The sequence below is a fragment of the Centroberyx affinis genome, unplaced genomic scaffold (assembly GCF_046629955.1).
Source record: "Centroberyx affinis isolate AG114_WGS23_722 - 3 ecotype Tasmania unplaced genomic scaffold, CSIRO-AGI_Caff_v1 ptg001411l_1, whole genome shotgun sequence".
NCBI classification, from domain to species: domain Eukaryota; kingdom Metazoa; phylum Chordata; class Actinopteri; order Beryciformes; family Berycidae; genus Centroberyx; species Centroberyx affinis.
The window spans coordinates 235,729-258,134 of record NW_027279891.1 but is presented as its reverse complement, the minus strand read 5'-3'; the positions used below and the strand labels follow the sequence as shown (position 1 = coordinate 258,134).

The following is a 22,406-nucleotide window of genomic DNA, read 5'->3' as shown; positions in this document are numbered from 1 at the left end:
TATACTCTTTTCATGGTAACACCATTATTATTCACGCTTTGGAGTGCAATATTCTTAGTATGTATCTGTGTGTATAAAGCTTTTTAGGCTTACACAGTTCGTTAGGTGCAAGGTAGTTTTGACGGTGGTATGGTATATCGTAATATTTCCCATCATTTATTTGCTTTTGAATACTGCTGCATTATTTCCAAAATGATGTTCACGTTTTGGACTCTAAGTGACGCTGTTGAACAGTAAAATAATGTGGACCCTAGTTTGTAATTCAGGGGCGTCCTTTCATAGATCACCGTGATGTAGACGAAACACCATAAGAAGTGGTGCTCAAAAAAAGAAACGCTCATTTATAGTACAACGACTATTCTTTCTTACGAATAAATAGCAGAGAGTATTGTAAAATTCTGATCGGACGATTTAATTTCGAGTTTTTGTTTTCCGAATTTCTGACATGGCGTTTCAACAACGACACTGCGAACGATGGCGTTCGTACTACGGACCTTCATGGATAATGCTTTTGCTGCTGCTGTATTTCTTTCATGTTGTCACTGGTCAAATCCGGTATTCAATCCCGGAGGAGATGAAGAAAGGCTCTCTTATCGGTAATCTAGCACAAGACCTGGGTTTGGATCTGAAAAGGCTCCGCTCTGGCCGGGCCCGTATCGTGACTGGAGAAAGCATTCAGTACACCGAGCTGAAGGCGGACAAAGGGATTCTAGTCGTGAATGAGAGAATAGACCGAGAGCAGCTTTGTGGAGACGTAACACCGTGCAGCTTCAGCTTCGAAATTATTTTGGAAAGTCCCATGGAACTTCACCATATAACAATTGAAGTGTTAGATGTCAATGATCATCCTCCAATATTCAAGAAAACACACATTGATTTGGAAATAAGCGAGTCAGCTAACCTTGGGGCACGGTTTGTGCTGGACAACGCAGAAGATCCTGATGTTGGCGTTAATGGTCTGCAAAATTATGTTTTAACTTCAAACGATAATTTCGTTTTGAAGCAGCATGTAAATCCAGACGGGAGTAAATATGCTGAAATGGTGCTTCAGAAACCTTTAGACAGAGAGGAGTTTCCTCGCCTCTCTTTAAAGCTGATAGCACTGGACGGTGGAACACCACAGAGATCTGGTACAGTAAATATAGATATCAACGTTTTAGATGCCAATGATAATGCTCCTGTTTTTAATCAGTCAGAGTATAGGGCTACAGTGATGGAAAACGCAGCAAAGGGTACTAATATTATCACTGTGAACGCTACAGACGCAGATAGTGGATCGAATGGATATATAACATATTCACTTTCAAATTTGAAGAGCAATGTAGCTGATGTGTTATATATTGATCAAAATTCTGGGGTATTATCAGTTTCTGGCCCAATAGATTTTGAAAAAGTTAAAAAGTATGAGCTCAGAATCGATGCAAAAGATCAGGGAGGTTTAACAGATTCAAGTAAAGTGATAATTGAAGTAATTGATGTAAACGATAATGCCCCTATCATAAGTGTCATGTCATTCACTAGTCCTGTGTCAGAGGACTCCCCTCCTGGCACAACCATTGGCATAATCAATGTCAAAGACCTGGATTCGGGTGATAACGGACAAGTGACTTGTACAATAGACCACAATGCACCTTTCAAGATTAAATCTAATTTAAGAAATTACTATACCTTGGTCACTGATGTTGTATTAGATCGTGAAACTGTTTCTGACTATAACATCACTGTAGTTGCCACAGACTCAGGATCGCCTCCTCTTTCAAGTAAGAGAACCTTTCATCTAAAGATCTCTGATGTCAATGATAATGCCCCAGTGTTTCCAGAGAGCGTTTACAATGCGTTCATCACAGAGAATAACTCTCCAAGCGTTTCTATACTCACTGTTAGGGCTAAAGATCCAGATGAAAACCAAAACGCCCGTATTTCTTATATTCTGGAAGTTTCTGACTTTGACGGATCTCCTAGGTCTGAATGCGTTTCTGTCAATGCAGAAAGCGGAGTGATATATGCAGTGCGTTCCTTTGATTATGAGCAAATTAAACAATTGAATTTCATTGTTAAAGCACAGGATGGAGGCTCCCCTCCACTTAGTAGCAATGTGACTGTGAAAATAAACATCCAGGACCAGAACGACAACGCCCCACAGGTTCTGTACCCAGTCCAGACTGGTGGCTCTCTGGTGGCTGAAATGGTGCCTCGTTCAGCAGATGTGGGCTATCTGGTCACTAAAGTGGTGGCTGTTGATGTGGACTCTGGACAGAATGCCTGGCTCTCCTATAAACTGCAGAAAGCCACAGACAGGGCGCTGTTTGAAGTGGGCTTACAGAATGGGGAAATAAGAACTATCCGCCAAGTCACTGATAAAGATGCTGTGAAACAAAGGCTGACTGTTGTAGTGGAGGACAACGGGCAGCCCTCTCGTTCAGCTACAGTCAATGTTAACGTGGCGGTGGCGGACAGCTTCCCTGAAGTGCTGTCGGAGTTCACTGACTTTACACACGACAAGGAGTACAATGACAACCTGACTTTTTACTTAGTCTTGGCTTTGGCTGTAGTTTCCTTTCTCTTCATCGCGTGTTTAGTGGTTATTATATCAGTGAAAATATACAGATGGAGACAGTCTCGCGTCCTCTATCACTCCAGTCTCCCTGTGATTCCATATTATCCACCACGTTACTCAGACACTTTGGGGACAGGGACTCTCCCACACGTGTACAATTACGAGGTGTGCAGGACGACTGACTCCAGAAAGAGTGACTGTAAGTTCGGCAGAGCCGGTAGTCAGAACGTGCTGATAATGGACCCCAGTTCTACAGGGACGATGCAGCGGATACAGAGTGAGAAGAGCATCCTGGATGAACCAGACTCTCCTGTAGAGGTTAGTTGTCCTGACTTCGTTCAGTTGAGCCATGTTTCGTATAATGTTTCTCATGCTTTTTCCTCGTTTGACTTCATTCGTATTTTGAACAGTTAATTAGTCACTGTGGTGGAAATTGTCAGTGCCATAGACAGCGCCTTTCTTATGCTTTTCATCATATCAATCACAGGCATGGAAGTAACTTAAGCCTTACAATTTGCCGATATTTGAATTGATGTTCAAGCAATGTCTCTTACAGTTTTTTTGGTTGCTATTGTTTACATTGTTATGCCCTCCTTTAAATTTTAACGAATTGACAAAGAATTAGTGGCTAATATGCCGAGGCGATATGTGAAATTATTTGCTTGTGTCAAAACAGTCGTTATTCACCTTTTGGACTCCAAGGGACGCTGTTGGTCAGTAAAACATTTTCTGCACAGTGCTAATAGTCTGTGTATCCTCCTCCCTCAGTACTTTGCTTTAACATTGCAGGGGGTAGATTGTGCTTCATAGGAGGAGAGGGCTGGAAGAAGAAAGGATTGGTACAGGAACCAGGACGAGTTGGCTGAAATCAAATAGAATTACAATATATCAAAGCTAGACTAACATTTATTTTCTCCATCTGAGGACGCATCATTCAGTACTGTGTTATGGCGACCCAAGGATATCTCACACCCAAATCTGTAAGATGGCGATTTTTTTGTGTATTACAATGGCAAGTGGGACTGCTTATTTTCCTTGTTTTAATGGACATTAGAGTGGCAGGCCAGATCCGCTATGCTATACCAGAAGAGATGAAGAAAGGGTCCCTAATCGGGAACGTAGCACAAGACCTTGGTTTGGATCTGATAAGGCTCCGTTCTGGCCGGGCCCGTATCGTGACCGGAGAAAGCATCCAGTACACCGAGCTGAAGACAGACAAAGGGATTCTAGTCGTGAATGAGAGAATAGACCGAGAGCAGCTTTGCGGTGAAGCCACACCGTGTAGCTTCAGTTTAGAGGTGATTTTAGAAAATCCAATCGAACTTCATCGTGTGACTGTGGAAATTTTGGATGCAAATGATAATGCCCCTTTCTTTCCAAATAAAGACATCCATTTTGAAATGAGCGAATCTGCTACAATCGGAGCACAGTTTCCTCTAGAAAATGCAGTTGATCCTGACGTTGGACTTAACGCTTTACAAAATTACATTCTATCTCCAAATAACTATTTCGTTCTTAAACAACATGCAAATCCAGATGGTAGTAAATATGCTGAATTGGTGCTTCAGAAGCCATTAGACAGAGAGGAGCACCCCAGTCTCTCTCTAAAGGTAATAGCCGTAGACGGAGGAACTCCACAGAAATCTGGTACAGTACATATTTATATTACTGTTCTAGATGCAAATGACAATGCTCCTGTGTTCAACCAGTCAGTATACAGGGCTTCCATCGTAGAAAATGCGTCAAAAGGCACTTATATTACAACAGTTAACGCTAGTGACGCAGACAGTGGTTCTAACGGGGAAATAATATTTAGCTTTTCTAAACTAAAAGGCAATACATTTGATATATTTAGCATTGATGAAACCACGGGGAGTATCTCCGTTTCCGGTCTCATAGACTTTGAGAAACACAAAAAGTTTGAGGTCAGGTTAGAGGCAAAGGATCGTGGGGGTTTAACCGGGACCAGTAAAGTAATAGTTGAAGTTATAGACGTCAATGACAACGCTCCAGTTATCAGTATCATGTCCTTCTCTAATACTGTATCAGAGGATGCCCCTCTTGGCACAACTATAGCTGTTATCAATGTTAAAGATACTGATTCTGAGAAAAATGGACAGATAACTTGTACAATAGACAGTACGCTTCCGTTTAAAATCCAGTCGTCATTAACGAACTATTATAATTTGGTCGTGGACCAGCATTTTGATAGAGAAACTACACCAGAATACAACATAACTATAACAGCCACTGATTCAGGTTCCCCCCCTCTGTCTAGTTCTACTACATTACACCTTCGAATCTCTGACGTAAATGACAACGCTCCATTGTTCGATAAAAGCAGCTATTCTACTTACGTCACCGAGAATAATTCCCCTGGCATGTCCATTTTTACTGTCAGCGCAAGGGACTCTGACTGGAGTCAAAACGCGAGAATATCGTACATCCTGGAAGAAACACAAGTCAATGGTAGTCCAATCTCTACTTATATATCTATAAACTCTGACACTGGAGTTTTACAAGCGGTTCGCTCCTTTGATTATGAGCAAATTAAACAACTTCAATTAGTTGTGAAAGCGCAGGATGGAGGCTCCCCTCCACTCAGTACCAATGTGACTGTGAAAGTAGTGGTCCAGGACCAGAACGACAACGTCCCTCAGGTTCTGTACCCAGTCCAGACTGGTGGCTCTCTGGTGGCTGAAATGGTGCCTCGTTCAGCAGATGTGGGCTATCTGGTCACTAAAGTGGTGGCTGTTGATGTGGACTCTGGACAGAATGCCTGGCTCTCCTATAAACTGCAGAAAGCCACAGACAGGGCGCTGTTTGAAGTGGGCTTACAGAATGGGGAAGTAAGAACTATCCGCCAAGTCACTGATAAAGATGCTGTGAAACAAAGGCTGACTGTTGTAGTGGAGGACAACGGGCAGCCCTCTCGTTCAGCTACAGTCAATGTTAACGTGGCGGTAGCGGACAGCTTCCCTGAAGTGCTGTCGGAGTTCACTGACTTTACACAAGACAAGGAGTACAATGACAACCTGACTTTTTACTTAGTCTTGGCTTTGGCTGTAGTTTCCTTTCTCTTCATCACGTGTTTAGTGGTTATTATATCAGTGAAAATATACAGATGGAGACAGTCTCGAATCCTATATCACTCCAGCCTCCCGGTGATTCCATATTATCCACCACGTTACTCAGACACTTTGGGGACAGGAACTCTCCCACACGTGTACAATTACGAGGTGTGCAGAACGACCGACTCCAGAAAGAGTGACTGTAAATATATGCAACCGATGAGTCACAGTTTAGTAAGCGTTGATGGAGCTGGGACGGATACACTGCAGGCGGAGAAGCAATCAGGCAACGGTTCTCGAATGTCTACTCTGGTGAGTTACACCATTTGTTGATCATTCTCTGTTTTCTGTTACACAAGCCAAAAAAAATTCTGCAACTTTGAGTTGTAATACGGGCGATTTTTTTTCTCATTTGATAGTTTTTTCCGTCTTCTGAATATAAGTTTTAACATTCAGCTTTTAGTGTCAACAAATTATTATAATCGTCTAAAGCAATTTTAAACGGGAAGACGCGTGGTGTATTAATATGGTAAAAGAGACGTCTCTGAAAATGTGTCAGTTGAACTATTAACATAGACAATGATGTGGTTTATGTGACTGTCTAACAGTTGATTTATCAATCCAACACTTTCATTCATTGTCGTTTCTCTAACATGCTGACTTTTAGTTATACAACTCATACATTTATTCCAAATTCTTCCAACATTCATGTTTAGGAGCTTGATCAGTACATAGGTATAGGCTTTCTTTAAACAGCATTTATATGCAACTTTTATCCTAAGAGATGTTATATGTAAGGAACAGCATTCATTCTTACAAGATTATAATGAATGGAATATTTTTTGTAGGTGTTACATGTTGCAGATTATACTCTGCTAAACATATGGACTTCACACACAATGTGATTACCGTGGTTGGGCTCTGAGTGCCGCTGTTGATACATCGTTGACCTTAATTCTCTAAGTAGGTGGTGCGTCAATGCTATCCTTTATTTTCATTCTGTGTCTCACTGCGTGGAATGGAGACGCTCCACCCCGTCAAGGTTTAAAGCGCTGGGTTATTCGTGGCATTTCTCTGCTGAAATATACCATTACCTTTTCCATTTCTGGAATTAATGATGACCGTTTTTCACAACTGAAAGGAATAATTACGTCCATTATAATTTTTGGGATTTACAATGATGGGTTTTATGTGGACAACAGGCCGCAGAGGCCGATGGCAAGTACTGGTTGTCATTCTTTGTCTTAACATCCTGGACTCTGTGACTGGTCAGGCTCGGTATTCCATACCGGAGGAGCAGGCAGAAGGGTCGTTTGTTGGAAATATTGGTAGAGATTTAGGCCTGGATGTGATGAGGCTAATATCAGGTAAAGCTCGTATTATAACAAAAGGAGGCCGACAGTATGTTGATTTAAACCGAGACAAAGGCACCCTCGTTATTAAAGAGCGAATCGACCGAGAAGAACTGTGTGGACAGACTATGCCTTGTAGCTTCAGCTTCGATGTTATCATAGAAAACCCAATCCAGCTGTATCGGGTTACAGTGGAAGTTATAGACATAAACGATAACAGTCCATCGTTCCCTAAGGACGAAATCAATTTGAAAATTGTCGAAAATGCCGCATCAGGTACTCGCTTCTCTCTGGAGAGTGCAGACGACCCTGATGTTGGAATTAATGATATTCAAAAATACACACTTAAACCTTCAGATAATTTCAAATTAGAAGTACAGAGCCAATCGGATGGAGGAAAATTTATCGAAATGGTTTTACAAAACCCATTAGACCGGGAGAAAGAGGAGACTCACACGCTCGTGCTGATTGCTTCAGACGGTGGTGAGCCACATAGATCAGGAACTGTGCGTATTCATATCACTGTGCTAGATGCCAACGATAACGCGCCAGTGTGTGGCCAGCCTGTTTATAAAGCAGATGTCAAGGAGAATTCTCCAAAAGGCACGGTGGTAACTACTGTTAGTGCAAATGACGCAGATAAAGGACTCAATGGTGAGGTAACTTTTTCCATCGCTCATGTTGCCAGAGAGGCGAAGCAGCTTTTTGAACTAAATGTTAAAACGGGAGAGATTAAAGTTGCAGGCAAACTAGATTTCGAAAAATCTAAGACTTATCAATTAAATGTTCAGGCTAGTGACCATGGGGGATATACAGATACTTGCAAAGTTATCATCCAAATAATAGACGAGAATGATAACGTCCCTACAATTCAGCTCATGTCATTTTCCAATTCTATATCTGAAGACTCACCCCCTGGTACAACTGTAGCCGTTGTTAACGTCGATGACGCCGACTCTGATGGTAATGGTGTTGTCCAGTGCTCCCTTAATTCTGATGTGCCTTTCAAAATCGAGTCTTCATTAACCGGATATTATTCCATAGTTACCGAAAGCGACTTAGACAGAGAAAGTATTCCTGAGTATAATATCACCATAACCGTTTCAGATAAAGGCTCCCCGCCACTCTCTAGCAGTAAAACCATTAATGTCAAAGTATCAGACGTGAATGACAGCCCACCCAAATTTGATAAATCAGAATATAGTAAGACTATACCAGAGAACAACTCTCCAGGATTGTCCGTATTTATTCTAAGTGCGAGTGATGCAGACTGGGGCCAAAACGCCCGAGTTTCTTATTTTCTGGATGACAAAGAAATCAATGGGGTGGCTGTGTCTTCGTTGGTGTCAGTAAATTCAGAAAATGGTGTCATTCATGCGGCGAGGTCTTTTGATTACGAGCAAATCAAGTGGTTTGAATTTAACGTAACTGCTCGTGATGCAGGGTCCCCTCCTCTCAGTTCGGTTGCTACTATAAGAATAATAATCCAAGACCAGAACGACAACGCCCCTCAGGTTCTGTACCCAGTCCAGACTGGTGGCTCTCTGGTGGCTGAAATGGTGCCTCGTTCAGCAGATGTGGGCTATCTGGTCACCAAAGTGGTGGCTGTTGATGTGGACTCTGGACAGAATGCCTGGCTCTCCTATAAACTGCAGAAAGCCACAGACAGGGCGCTGTTTGAAGTGGGCTTACAGAATGGGGAAATAAGAACTATCCGCCAAGTTACTGATAAAGATGCTGTGAAACAAAGGCTGACTGTTGTAGTGGAGGACAACGGGCAGCCCTCTCGTTCAGCTACAGTCAATGTTAACGTGGCGGTGGCGGACAGCTTCCCTGAAGTGCTGTCGGAGTTCACTGACTTTACACACGACAAGGAGTACAATGACAACCTGACTTTTTACTTAGTCTTGGCTTTGGCTGTAGTTTCCTTTCTCTTTATCACGTGTTTAGTGGTTATTATATCAGTGAAAATATACAGATGGAGACAGTCTCGCATCCTCTATCACTCCAGTCTCCCGGTCATTCCATATTATCCACCACGTTACTCAGAGACTTTGGGGACAGGGACTCTCCCACACGTGTACAATTACGAGGTGTGCAGGACGACTGACTCCAGAAAGAGTGACTGTAAGTTCGGCAGAGCCGGTAGTCAGAACGTGCTGATAATGGACCCCAGTTCTACAGGGACGATGCAGCGGATACAGAGTGAAAAGAGCATCCTGGATGAACCAGACTCTCCTCTAGAGGTGAGTGGGATGATCTGTGATTCTGCATAAACATTAATAAATTATATCGTTCTACAAATACTATCAAATAGCAGATGTCACTTGTGTTCTGCCTGTCTTTCTGTACGTTCCTAAGTGATAGGGCATTTCAGCACCACCGATGATGGATAGCTCCTCTCCGAGTTGTTCAGGGCGACTGAATCCAGAAAGAGTAACTGTTCAGGAAAATTCTACCCTCAGATACACTTACACTGTTATATATGATTAATTTGTGATGTTCAGTGTAATCCATGAGTTATTTTGCGATACAGTCTTGTAATTTTATTTTTTAGTGTACCCACTTTCCCTCGTACGGCCTCATCTACTTGTGCGTATTTCCACCATTGCCCAGAAAGCCTTTTAATAACCCCCAGAGAACGTCGTGGACTTATTTTATTCAGCTTGGTTTTACGTGTAGATGGAGAGAGCAATAACGATAGTGCTAGTAAGAGGAAGATAGGAAGAGTTCCCTACGGAGTAAAAACGAGCAACTCGCCTTTTAATCAAAACACACGTCTTGTGACTGCATTGCATTATGGTGTATTGAGGCTACCGTCTGTGGAGAAATCTGCTTCGATGTTTTTTTGTACGATTATTGGATGTTGTTGCAAATTGGTGCTTCTAAAAATAAGTTATTACTCTTTTATTCTGAGGGACTGACACCAAAACCTTCTATTATTAATGCAAGGTACCAATAGTTTTTCTTATATTAAAGTATTTTACAGAGAATGTTTCCATGAAGTTCGGCTGTCAATAGTAAATAGTGATCATGGACCCTCGTTTTGCAGGGAAGACGCAGTAATTGCAAAAAAGGGATAGATCTGGAAAATGCAATGCCTCAATGGTGATATGAATATGAGTGCTTTTATGAAATATTTATCGTGGATTTTTTTTCTCTTGCGGTCACCAGGGTCCCATAATTATTTTTTTTTTAGAATGCGTTTATTATTTTAGCCTCACTTTTTTGTGGTGTGAATTTTATTTTTTTTTAGGTTATTTTTTTAGGGTAGGAAGTTGAACTGCAATAGTACTTGTTGTGTGTGTGTGTGTGTGTGTGTGTGTGTGTGTGTGTGCGCGCGCGCGCGCGCGCGCGCGTGTGTGTGTGTGTGTGTGTGTGTGTGTGTCTGCCTGTCTGTATGTCCTTGTGCCTACGTTGTGTATATTCGACCGTGCTTTTCTTCTTGTTATATGCTCTAAAACCCAGGCTCCATCGGTCAAATTCTAGACATTGAAAGGTTTACCATTTCAGACAGTATTGCCCAGTTTTACTGACGCTAAACAGTTACTAATGCATTTCTAATTTTAAAACATACTTTTCCGTGGTTATAAATAAGTAGTTACATTGCAGTAACTGGAATACAATGGCCATAAAAAAAAAAAGTTGAGACGAGATTCTTCTTCTTTTTTTTATTTTTTTCTTGCCTCCAGTGACGACATTCGTTATTCTCATATTAGACTCTAAGGGCCGCTGTTGGTCTTCAAAACACATTTGGAGCTTTTCAAATACAGCTACTCCTCCTTTACTCCTCCTAATGTATCGTGGAGAGCAGGACTGTCGACAACAACATTCGATCTCCATTTCCACTATCCTGTTGTTGAGACTAACTTATTCATTGACATATTTTGGATCATTTGAGCACCAACAGAGGAAAGCTGTGGTTTTCGTGTTCGGGACGCCTTTTATGGCATATCATCATGTGGAAAGAGATGGGTTTGTTCGAGAAGATGCATTTTATCAGCAAAGGACCCTCGATTAAATGGCAAGTACAGGCCTTGATCCTCGTTTGTGTCGCTAAGGCGACGTTCAGCCAAATTCGATACTCTATCCCAGAGGAGATGAGAAAGGGCTCCTTTGTAGGAAATGTGGCTGAGGATTTAGGTATCGACGCAAAGAGAATGAAATCAGGCGGTGCCCGAATTGTTAACGGTGATAGTAACGAATATATTAGTCTGGATCTAGACAAAGGGATTCTGGTCGTAGGAGAAAGGATAGATAGAGAGAAGCTCTGCGGGCAGACATCGCCCTGTAGCTTGAACTTTGAAATGATCATGATGAATCCAATGCAACTACATAGTATCGTAGTGGAAGTATTGGATGTTAATGATAATGCACCTATATTTCCTGAAAAAGAAATACATTTAGAAATTCTAGAGTCTGCTCTTCCAGGAACCGAATTATTACAAGAGAGTGCAACCGACCCCGATGTTGGCATCAATGCTTTACACGGCTATACGTTACACCCGACAACAAATTTCAATATTAAGGTCCAGTCCAGCCCAAATGGTCTTAAATATGTGCAACTGTACCTTTACAATGCATTAGACCGCGAGAAGGAGGGAAGGCTGCTTCTCACTCTAACTGCTGTGGACGGCGGTGAACCGCAGCGATCGGGGACACTTAAAATACACATAACTGTCCTAGACTCAAATGACAATGCCCCGGTTTTCACGCAATCTATTTTTAAGGCGTCTGTAACCGAAAACGTGCCAAAAGGAACCTTAGTGATAACAGTGAGCGCAACAGATGCAGATGAAGGTATGAATGGCCGTGTTACATACCACTTTAATCGCATGTCTAGTAATGTTGCTGAACTATTTAATCTGGACGAAAATACCGGTGATTTAACTGTAAACGGTCAGATTGATTATGAACAGAATAAAATCTACGAGATTGGTGTGCAGGCAAAAGATCAAGGTGGGCAAAGCGCATCAACAAAAGTAATCATTGAGGTGACAGATGTGAACGACAATGCTCCTGTAATAACACTAACGTCGTTTTCTAGCCCCATCGCTGAAGATTCAAAAAGTGGAACTACTGTAGCTATCATAAACGTTAAAGATGTAGATTCTGGTAAAAATGCAAAAATAGACTGTTCAATTAACACCAAGATCCCGTTTGGAATCCACTCATCTCTGAAGAATTATTATACACTTGTAACAGATGGTGTCCTGGACAGGGAGCGCAATCCTGACTATAACATTACTTTCACGGCTGTGGATGAGGGTAGCCCACCACTCTCGTCTAACAAGACAATAACACTTAGAGTATCCGATGTCAATGATAATGCCCCTGTTTTTGAACATAGCTATAACGAAGCTAATATTATTGAGAATAACTCCCCGGGATTTTCTGTGTTTTCCGTGAAAGCACACGACTCTGACTCGGGGCAGAACGCACGGGTATCGTACTTACTCATTGATTCTCAGTTTAATGGAAACCCCATATCATCTTACATTTCTATTAACGCAGAAAGTGGGGCCATACAGGCACTTAGATCATTCGACTATGAGCAAATTAAAACGTTGGAGATATTTGTGAAAGCCCAAGATGGAGGGTCCCCTCCACTAAGCAGCAATGCCACAGTTAAAATAAATATTCAAGACCAGAACGACAACGCCCCTCAGGTTCTGTACCCAGTCCAGACTGGAGGCTCTCTGGTGGCTGAAATGGTGCCTCGTTCAGCAGATGTGGGCTATCTGGTCACTAAAGTGGTGGCTGTTGATGTGGACTCTGGACAGAATGCCTGGCTCTCCTATAAACTACAGAAAGCTACAGACAGGGCGCTGTTTGAAGTGGGCTTACAGAATGGGGAAATAAGAACTATCCGCCAAGTCACTGATAAAGATGCTGTGAAACAAAGGCTGACTGTTGTAGTGGAGGACAACGGGCAGCCCTCTCGTTCAGCTACAGTCAATGTTAACGTGGCGGTGGCGGACAGCTTCCCTGAAGTGCTGTCGGAGTTCACTGACTTTGCACACGACAAGGAGTACAATGACAACCTGACTTTTTACTTAGTCTTGGCTTTGGCTGTAGTTTCCTTTCTCTTCATCACGTGTTTAGTGGTTATTATATCAGTGAAAATATACAGATGGAGACAGTCTCGCATCCTCTATCACTCCAGTCTCCCGGTGATTCCATATTATCCACCACGTTACTCAGACACTTTGGGGACAGGGACTCTCCCGCACGTGTACAATTACGAGGTGTGCAGGACGACTGACTCCAGAAAGAGTGACTGTAAGTTCGGCAGAGCCGGTAGTCAGAACGTGCTGATAATGGACCCCAGTTCTACAGGGACGATGCAGCGGATACAGAGTGAGAAGAGCATCCTGGATGAACCAGACTCTCCTCTAGAGGTGAGTTAAGTGACCTTTGATTATTCATCACCATGAATCATGTAGGCCTACGTGGTTTTAAGTAGTTTATACTATACTGGGGGTATGCTCGGGTTCACTGTATGTTGGTAACTAACTTAGGGCATTTCAGAGGAACCATGGACAGTTCCTCTTGGGGAACGCTGAGAGTCCTGCTTTGGTTTGTAAGATTTCATCTTTTTGCATTCGATTAAGATTTCCCTATTGATCAATTCACTTTAGTGCAATGGCCACGAGCCGTGTCAAACTACAAAGACTCGATGCTCTTGTTGTAGGCTACTGCAATAACATGGATTACAATTTCACATACTCAGTTTTGGACCTTCTCGTGTCATATAATGTAATTCAGCACCGCTAGGCAGACCAAAAGCTCTGTTTTCATGGTTGTCGAATCATTTTGTACAAAGGTTTAGTGCGAACTCGGTTTCAACAAACCAACGACGACATCAATTGATAATTTTCATATTAGTGATATGAAAGATAACCGTATAATTTATCTTTATAGTTTACAATAGCACTTCCATACCACTATGTTACTGTGCTTCATAATTTGATGGTATTTTTTCTCTGCAAATGGTCATGATGTTCATGTTTTGGACTCTAAGGGACGCTGTTGGTCAGTTAAACAAATAGCGTTTTGAGTTAATCGAGCCAGCGCCCCTATGACTGCGTTTAACAGAGCAGAGAACAGATCATGGGCTTCATAAGCAGGACGACGGGCGCGAATTCATTTATGAAGAGAGGTGCTTAAAATATAGAGGATCACCATATAGCGCAACGGCATTTGTTCATTTGTGGACTGTATGTTTGAGGTTGTTGGTCTAGGATTTTTCTTTTTTTCTGCTATGGCGTTTGAAAAATCAGATCCTTGGTGCATAAAATGGCGTTTGTATTGTGGGTCAATATGGAAGTTTTTGCTTTTCCTTTCGTATCTCAATCACATCGTCTCTGGCCAAATCCGGTATTCAATCCCAGAGGAGATGAAGAAGGGATCACTTATCGGTAATGTAGCACAAGACCTTGGTTTGGATCTGACACGGCTCCGTTCTGGCCGGGCCCGTATTGTAACCGGAGAAAACATTCAGTACACCGAGCTCAAGACGGACAAAGGGATTCTCGTCGTGAATGAGAGAATAGACCGAGAACAGCTTTGTGGAGACGTAACACCATGTAGCTTCAGCTTTGAGGTGATTTTAGAAAATCCTATGGAACTGCACCGAGTAACTGTGGAAATTACTGACATTAATGACAATTCACCGATGTTTAGGAAAGATGAAATTAAATTTGAAATAAGTGAATCGGCCACACTTGGATCACGCTTTATGTTAGCCAGTGCAGAAGACGCAGATGTAAGCAATAATGGTCTACAGAAATACATAATAACTAACAATGTTATTTTTGGGTTGAAGCAACACTCAACTCCAGACGGTAGGAAATATGCAGAAATGATCTTACAAAAACCATTAGATAGAGAAAGTCAGCCAAGATTTTCGTTGAAGCTCATCGCTGTGGACGGTGGAACTCCACAGAGATCTGGTACAGTAAATATAGATATCACTGTCCTCGATGTTAATGATAATCCTCCCGTTTTTAACCAGTCAGTCTATAGGGCTACTGTTATGGAAAACGCAGCAAAAGGTACTTATATCACGACAGTGAATGCTAGTGATGCAGATAGTGGACCAAACGGTCTCATCACATATAGGTTTTCCAACATGAAAGAGCGTCTAACTGACATCTTTCAAATGGATGAAATCAAGGGAGTGATAACACTTGTTGGGCAAATAGATTATGAAAAAGATAAGAAATACGAAATTATGATTGAGGCTGTAGACCAAGGAGGCCTTACAGATTCGTGTAAAGTTCTAATTGAGATTGTAGACGTCAACGATAATGCACCTGTTATAAATGTCATGTCATTCTCCAGCCCTGTGCCTGAGGATGCTGCCTCTGGTACCACAGTGGCAATAATAAATGTGAAAGACGCAGACTCAGAGCAACATGGTCAAATTACATGTTCATTAGATAACAACCTCCCTTTTAAGATTAAATCAACATTGACCAATTATTATACGTTAATAACAGATTCAGCTTTTGACAGAGAGTTTATGCCAGAATATAACATTACTGTAAAGGCGACTGATTCGGGATCTCCTTCCCTGTCTAGCACAACAACGTTACGTTTGACAATTTCTGATGTAAATGACAATGCTCCATTGTTTGACAAAATGACTTATGATGCTTACATCAAAGAGAATAATTCCCCTGGAATATCAATATTTACCGTCAGCGCGCGTGACTCTGACTGGAATCAAAACGCAAGAATATCATACTTTCTCGAAGACACACAGATTAGTGGTAGTCATGTCTCTACTTATGTATCCATAAACACTGAAACTGGAGTTTTATACGCAGTACGCTCGTTTGATTATGAACAAATTCAACACCTTCAACTAGTTGTCAAAGCGCAGGATGGAGGCTCTCCTCCACTCAGTAGCAATGTGACTGTGAAAATACTGATCCAGGACCAGAACGACAACGCCCCTCAGGTTCTGTACCCAGTCCAGACTGGTGGCTCTCTGGTGGCTGAAATGGTGCCTCGTTCAGCAGATGTGGGCTATCTGGTCACTAAAGTGGTGGCTGTTGATGTGGACTCTGGACAGAATGCCTGGCTCTCCTATAAACTGCAGAAAGCCACAGACAGGGCGCTGTTTGAAGTGGGATTACAGAATGGGGAAGTAAGAACTATCCGCCAAGTCACTGATAAAGATGCTGTGAAACAAAGGCTGACTGTTGTAGTGGAGGACAACGGGCAGCCCTCTCGTTCAGCTACAGTCAATGTTAACGTGGCGGTGGCGGACAGCTTCCCTGAAGTGCTGTCGGAGTTCACTGACTTTACACACGACAAGGAGTACAATGACAACCTGACTTTTTACTTAGTCTTGGCTTTGGCTGTAGTTTCCTTTCTCTTCATCACGTGTTTAGTGGTTATTATATCAGTGAAAATATACAGGTGGAGACAGTCTCGCATCCTCTATCACTCCAGTCTCCCGGTGATTCCATATTACCCACCACGTTACTCAGACACTTTGGGGACAGGGACTCTCCCACACGTGTACAATTACGAGGTGTGCAGGACGACTGACTCCAGAAAGAGTGACTGTAAGTTCGGCAGAGCCGGTAGTCAGAACGTGCTGATAATGGACCCCAGTTCTACAGGGACGATGCAGCGGATACAGAGTGAGAAGAGCATCCTGGATGAACCAGACTCACCAATAGAGGTTTGTTCACTAAATTATCCTCAGATTGTGGAGCAAAAATATTTGTTTAAACCATAACAAAAGCAAGGTAAATGTCCAATCCAACAACAGGAGAGCTTGATGAAAATGCCTTGTCAGCACTGCGATGATGAACAGTTCCACTTGTAATGAGTGTGCATCGATTGGAACACGGCTCTGTGTTTTCTGCTGGTTTTCTGACAACGCTGTGTGTGCTTGTATGCTATATCTTTGCGCTGATTTATTACGGCTTTCATGGCTTTGTTGCGGGTTTGCGTCAAATAGTCCAGTCTGATAGCTTTCATTTTTATTTCCCTTTGGGCTGATGGCAATAACCATTCTGAATTGTGTGACACATTACAGCATTCTCAGTAGGTTGCAAACAGAGTTGTATGCTCTCCAAATACATGTTATTACACGTTATTATTTCCACTTTAATTTATTTCACTCAAATATAGCACGGTTATTTGGTTTCAAGAAGTGACTTTATTATTTGTGTTCGAACTCTTTTGGTGTTCACCTTTTGGACTCTAAGTGACGCTGTTGATCACAGAAAAAAGTGTCCGGCTCTGTTACAGCAGCGATGTAGAGGAGAGAAAAAAATCATTGTACAAGGTGGGGCTTGACGGAGATACACTCGTTTTGACACAGCATTTTTTTTTTTATATAAAAAAAAGGAAGAACTTGGAAAGAGGGAATACTCAATATTTTTTGACCCGGAATATTTGTGTATCTTTGCATCACTTGCAAGGGGGCTTATTTTTTAATTTCACTTAGGATTCCATCTGAAGACATGGCGATACGTCAGCCCCAATGTGGAAAATGGCGTTTGTGTTGTACCTCTACATGGCAGATGATGTTTGTGTTCGTGTTTTTCATTACCACCGTTGATGGTCAAATCCGGTATTCAATCCCCGAGGAGATGAAGGAAGGCTCTCTTATTGGTAATGTAGCACAAGACCTGGGTTTGGACCTGAAAAGGCTCCGTTCTGGCCGGGCCCGTATCGTGACCGGAGAAAACATCCAGTACACCGAGCTCAAGACAGACAAAGGGATTCTAGTCGTGAATGAGAGAATAGACCGAGAGCAGCTTTGTGGAGACGTAACACCGTGTAGCTTCAGCTTCGAAATTATTTTAGAAAACCCAATTGAACTGCACCGTGTAATAGTAGAAATATTGGATGTCAATGACAATGCGCCAACTTTCAAAAGTAATCAAATTAATTTGGAAATAAGCGAATCTGCTACAGTAGGATCTCATTTCGACTTAGAAAGCGCATATGACCCCGACGTAGGGGTTAACAATTTGCAAAATTATGTTCTATCTTCAAATGACAATTTCGTTTTGAAACAACATTCAAACGCCGATGGAATTAAATTCGCTGAAATGATTTTACAGAAGCCCTTAGACAGAGAGGTGAATCCACATCTCTCTTTAAAGCTGATAGCAGTGGACGGTGGAACTCCACAGAGATCTGGTACAGTAAATATATACATCACTGTTTTAGATGCCAACGACAATGCTCCCGTATTTAACCAATCAGTGTACAGGGCTACTGTGACAGAAAATGCACCTATTGGTACCTATATTACTACTGTGAATGCTTCAGACGCCGATAGTGGGTCTAACGGTTTAGTTACTTACAGTTTTTCTAACCTAAAGGGAAACTCGGCCGATATATTTGAAATTGACAGTGTCTCTGGTAAAATATCTGTTGCTGATAAGATCGATTTCGAAAAAGATAAAAAATATGAATTAAGAGTTGGGGCCAAAGATCAAGGCGGTATGAATGATGCAAGTAAAGTTATAATTGAAGTTATTGACATCAATGATAATGCTCCAGTTATCAATGTAATGTCCTTTTCCAGCACAATATCAGAAGATGTCCCTCCCGGCACGACCATAGCTGTCATCAATGTTAAAGATGCAGACTCGGACAGAAACGGTCAGATAACATGTTCAATAGACTCTAAACTCCCGTTTAAAATCGAGTCTTCTTTGACTAATTATTACAATTTGCTGTCAGATGTACCTTTCGACCGTGAAACGACGCCAGAATACAACATAACTATAACTGCCACCGATTCAGGGTCACCACCCCTTTCTAGTACAACAACTTTACACCTTAGATTCTCAGACGTAAATGATAATGCACCGCTGTTCACTAAACCAAACTATTATGCTTATATCGTTGAAAATAATGTTCCCGGGATGTCAATATTTAGTGTGAGTGCGCGAGATTCTGACTGGAATCAAAACGCGAGAATTTCGTACCTCCTCGAGGATACACAGTTCAGTGGTAGCCCAGTCTCTTCTTATGTGTCCATAAACTCTGAAACGGGAGTTTTACACGCAGTACGCTCCTTTGATTATGAACAAATTAAGGAACTGCAGCTAATTATCAAAGCGCAGGATGGAGGCTCTCCTCCACTCAGTAGCAATGTGACTGTGAAAATAATGATCCAGGACCAGAACGACAACGCCCCTCAGGTTCTGTACCCAGTCCAGACTAGTGGCTCTCTGGTGGCTGAAATGGTGCCTCGTTCAGCAGATGTGGGCTATCTGGTCACTAAAGTGGTGGCTGTTGATGTGGACTCTGGACAGAATGCCTGGCTCTCCTATAAACTGCAGAAAGCCACAGACAGGGCGCTATTTGAAGTGGGCTTACAGAATGGGGAAATAAGAACTATCCGCCAAGTCACTGATAAAGATGCTGTGAAACAAAGGCTGACTGTTGTAGTGGAGGACAACGGGCAGCCCTCTCGTTCAGCTACAGTCAATGTTAACGTGGCGGTGGCGGACAGCTTCCCTGAAGTGCTGTCGGAGTTCACCGACTTTACACACGACAAGGAGTACAATGACAACCTGACTTTTTACTTAGTCTTGGCTTTGGCTGTAGTTTCCTTTCTCTTTATCACGTGTTTAGTGGTTATTATATCAGTGAAAATATACAGATGGAGACAGTCTCGCATCCTCTATCACTCCAGTCTCCCGGTGATTCCATATTATCCACCACGTTACTCAGACACTTTGGGGACAGGGACTCTCCCACACGTGTACAATTACGAGGTGTGCAGGACGACTGACTCCAGAAAGAGTGACTGTAAGTTCGGCAGAGCCGGTAGTCAGAACGTGCTGATAATGGACCCCAGTTCTACAGGGACGATGCAGCGGATACAGAGTGAGAAGAGCATCCTGGATGAACCAGACTCTCCTCTAGAGGTTAGTTTTTAGACTGGCTATATGTGTTTCTTCCTTTTTTAAATTACATTTTGCCTCATCTAAACTTCAATATCAATAGATTGTCTTAAAAATATGCTGTGAATACAAAATAATTGCTCATATATAATAATTGTGGTACGAGTTTAACATACGGTGCTGAAAGAACAGGGTAGCTGCCGGATATTGCAAGACGAATGCGAGTACCGTCAATAGAACTTGCAGAAGTTACCTGGTGGGTAGTGCGCATTAGTCGGAGTTAGACAGTAGTTACAGTTACATCTCCCAGGAGGTATCATTCAGTTTCTTTAATTATTATCGGTACCGACCTTATGATTATCAACTGCTACCCGGTCCGTACAGGACATTTGGATAATTTCCCATTGAAGAGCCTCAGAGGTAATCAGAGTTATAGCTATGCCTAACAGAAGGTATCGTGTAGTTATCAGTACCTACCCAGTCCTTACAAGACTTTAAGTACTTGCGCATGCGCGTTACAGCAGTAAGCGCAATTTTTTATATTACATTAATGTATAGAAGTGCTCCCATTACGATGTCCTGGAAGCTTCTTCTTGGCAGCACACAGCCTATATTTATGACATTTTAAATGAAACATTAAATGCGTTGAAATTACGTCTTCGTGTAGACCACATTTCGCCTACCAGTGCAATATGACTTTGGAGAAATACCTTCACACTAATCAATATCGTCTCTCTTTCAAGCTACAACTTAACAAATTAAGAGATGATTAAACAAATTTGTGTTTTGTTACACGTTGATGTTGTAACCGCATTTTAGCTGGTTGAAAAGAGGGCGAAAAAAGGTCTTAGACGTTCAGACCGAATATCACCCAGTTTTCAACTAGAAATCAACGTTGAAATCCCGGTTGGTGCTCAGTGGGTATGTTTAAGTCGTACCATAATTGTTTCATAATTTGAATTTATTTGAATTCGCAGAATAGGCTATACTGAACATTTTCTAGATTTCTGAAGTGATCCATTACACCTCAGTGGTGTAAATTAAAAAGTCAACACACCTAAATCAAAATGCTTTTATACAACTCAAAAAGGCTGGTAACAAAACGTTAACTATGCTCAACTAATCACACGGAGCTGATTTAATTTTGTTTTACCATGGCAATCTATTTCGTTTCATTTTCCATTTACTGTAGCCTGCATTTGAATAAATTCCACCTGCATTGACTATATAGGTCAATTTTAAAGAGTACAGTGCGCTGTCTCTACTCTTTCAGCACCATGGACAGCGCAGTGCATAGGAAGACGCCTTGTATTTCCTGTCGCGCTGTCGTTCTCCCCTTCTGTGTGTGTGTGTGTGTGTGTGTGTGTGTGTGTGAGAGAGAGAGAGAGAGAGAGAGATTGTGTTTTATTTGTCCTTATCTCGATGCAACTGAAACATTATGTTTAATTGTTGTAAACAATACGTTATTGCTTGACCGTGTTTTTTTTTTTTTTTTGTTTTCACGTTAACATGATGAGAACAAGTTTTAGCAGAGACTGTAATTGACTCCATACAAATTCATTTATATATTTTTTATGTGTAGTTATATGCAGCGAACTCATAGGGACGCTGTTGGCCAGTCTGTTGATGTTTCAGAGAACAGTTGCAGCAGTACCTCCCCCATTATCTCGATATGTTGAGAGGAGAGAACAAAAAATCGAAAAGGCACATTTTGGAGTAGGGAGATGATCAAACACGAAGATATCGGACGTTGTCTTTTATTCGTGGAATGTGGATTACGGTTTTATCTGTTTCTACTGACATTTGTGTTTGAATTCCAAGTGAGATAAAATATTTGATGTTCCTCCTTTTTTGTGGCCTTGGAAATGATGTACAGAACAATGAGACGGCAAGTATTGTTGTTTATCTCGGTCCTCTCTCTCAGTTCAGTGCTCGGACAGGTCAGCTACTCCATTCCTGAGGAAATGGCGAAAGGCTCTTTGGTTGGCAATATAGCCCAGGATTTAGGTTTAGATGTGAAACGACTGAAATCAGGCAAAGCTCGTATTTATACGGGAGACAATACAGAATATATCGAGCTGCATAAAGAAAGAGGAGTCCTCCTTATCAAAGAGAGAATAGATAGAGAAGCGCTCTGCGGGCAGACGACGCCCTGTGCTCTTGATTTTCAAATAATTCTAGAAAATCCAATGGAATTTTACAGCATCACGGTCGAAATCACCGATATTAATGATAACGCTCCTAGTTTCAAAAATACTGAAATGAAATTTGACATAAGCGAACTGGCTCAAATTGGAGCTAAATTTGTTTTAGAGAAGGCAATTGACGACGACGTCGGGGTTAATGGTATTCAGAGCTATTCACTAAGATCAAGTGAAAATTTCGCTTTAAATCCTCATCGAATTGGTACTAGTAGTAATGTTGAGATGGTTTTAAAGAAACCTCTTGACCGAGAGAAACAGGAGCGGTTGTCTTTGGTGTTGACTGCTATAGATGGGGGCGAACCGCAGCTCTCTGGAACGATGCAAAT

General features: G+C 41.9%; 6 protein-coding genes across 6 annotated transcripts; all 6 read left to right on the top strand.

The window, feature by feature from the left end:
• The first annotated feature begins 445 nt into the window (after positions 1 to 445).
• On the top strand, positions 446 to 2,971 carry LOC139649932 (protocadherin gamma-A8-like). The gene is made up of 2 exons (XM_071526442.1): positions 446 to 812; positions 2,100 to 2,971. Exons 1-2 carry the CDS (start codon positions 446 to 448, stop codon positions 2,969 to 2,971), a joined length of 1,239 nt encoding a protein of 412 aa, XP_071382543.1.
• A 629-nt stretch (positions 2,972 to 3,600) lies between these two features.
• On the top strand, positions 3,601 to 5,961 carry LOC139649931 (protocadherin beta-16-like). Its single transcript, XM_071526441.1, has 2 exons — positions 3,601 to 3,886; positions 5,174 to 5,961. Exons 1-2 carry the CDS (start codon positions 3,601 to 3,603, stop codon positions 5,959 to 5,961), a joined length of 1,074 nt encoding a protein of 357 aa, XP_071382542.1.
• An 847-nt stretch (positions 5,962 to 6,808) lies between these two features.
• Positions 6,809 to 9,256, top strand: LOC139649930 (protocadherin gamma-A6-like). The gene is made up of 2 exons (XM_071526440.1): positions 6,809 to 7,163; positions 8,451 to 9,256. The coding sequence occupies exons 1-2, from the start codon at positions 6,809 to 6,811 to the stop codon at positions 9,254 to 9,256; spliced, it is 1,161 nt and encodes a 386-aa protein (XP_071382541.1).
• Positions 9,257 to 10,939: 1,683 nt separating this feature from the next.
• LOC139649929 (protocadherin gamma-A10-like) lies at positions 10,940 to 13,390 on the top strand. The gene is made up of 2 exons (XM_071526439.1): positions 10,940 to 11,318; positions 12,609 to 13,390. The coding sequence occupies exons 1-2, from the start codon at positions 10,940 to 10,942 to the stop codon at positions 13,388 to 13,390; spliced, it is 1,161 nt and encodes a 386-aa protein (XP_071382540.1).
• Positions 13,391 to 14,244: 854 nt separating this feature from the next.
• Positions 14,245 to 16,737, top strand: LOC139649928 (protocadherin gamma-A8-like). Its single transcript, XM_071526438.1, has 2 exons — positions 14,245 to 14,617; positions 15,905 to 16,737. The coding sequence occupies exons 1-2, from the start codon at positions 14,245 to 14,247 to the stop codon at positions 16,735 to 16,737; spliced, it is 1,206 nt and encodes a 401-aa protein (XP_071382539.1).
• A 733-nt stretch (positions 16,738 to 17,470) lies between these two features.
• LOC139649927 (protocadherin gamma-A6-like) lies at positions 17,471 to 19,912 on the top strand. Its single transcript, XM_071526437.1, has 2 exons — positions 17,471 to 17,837; positions 19,125 to 19,912. The coding sequence occupies exons 1-2, from the start codon at positions 17,471 to 17,473 to the stop codon at positions 19,910 to 19,912; spliced, it is 1,155 nt and encodes a 384-aa protein (XP_071382538.1).
• Positions 19,913 to 22,406: the final 2,494 nt, after the last annotated feature.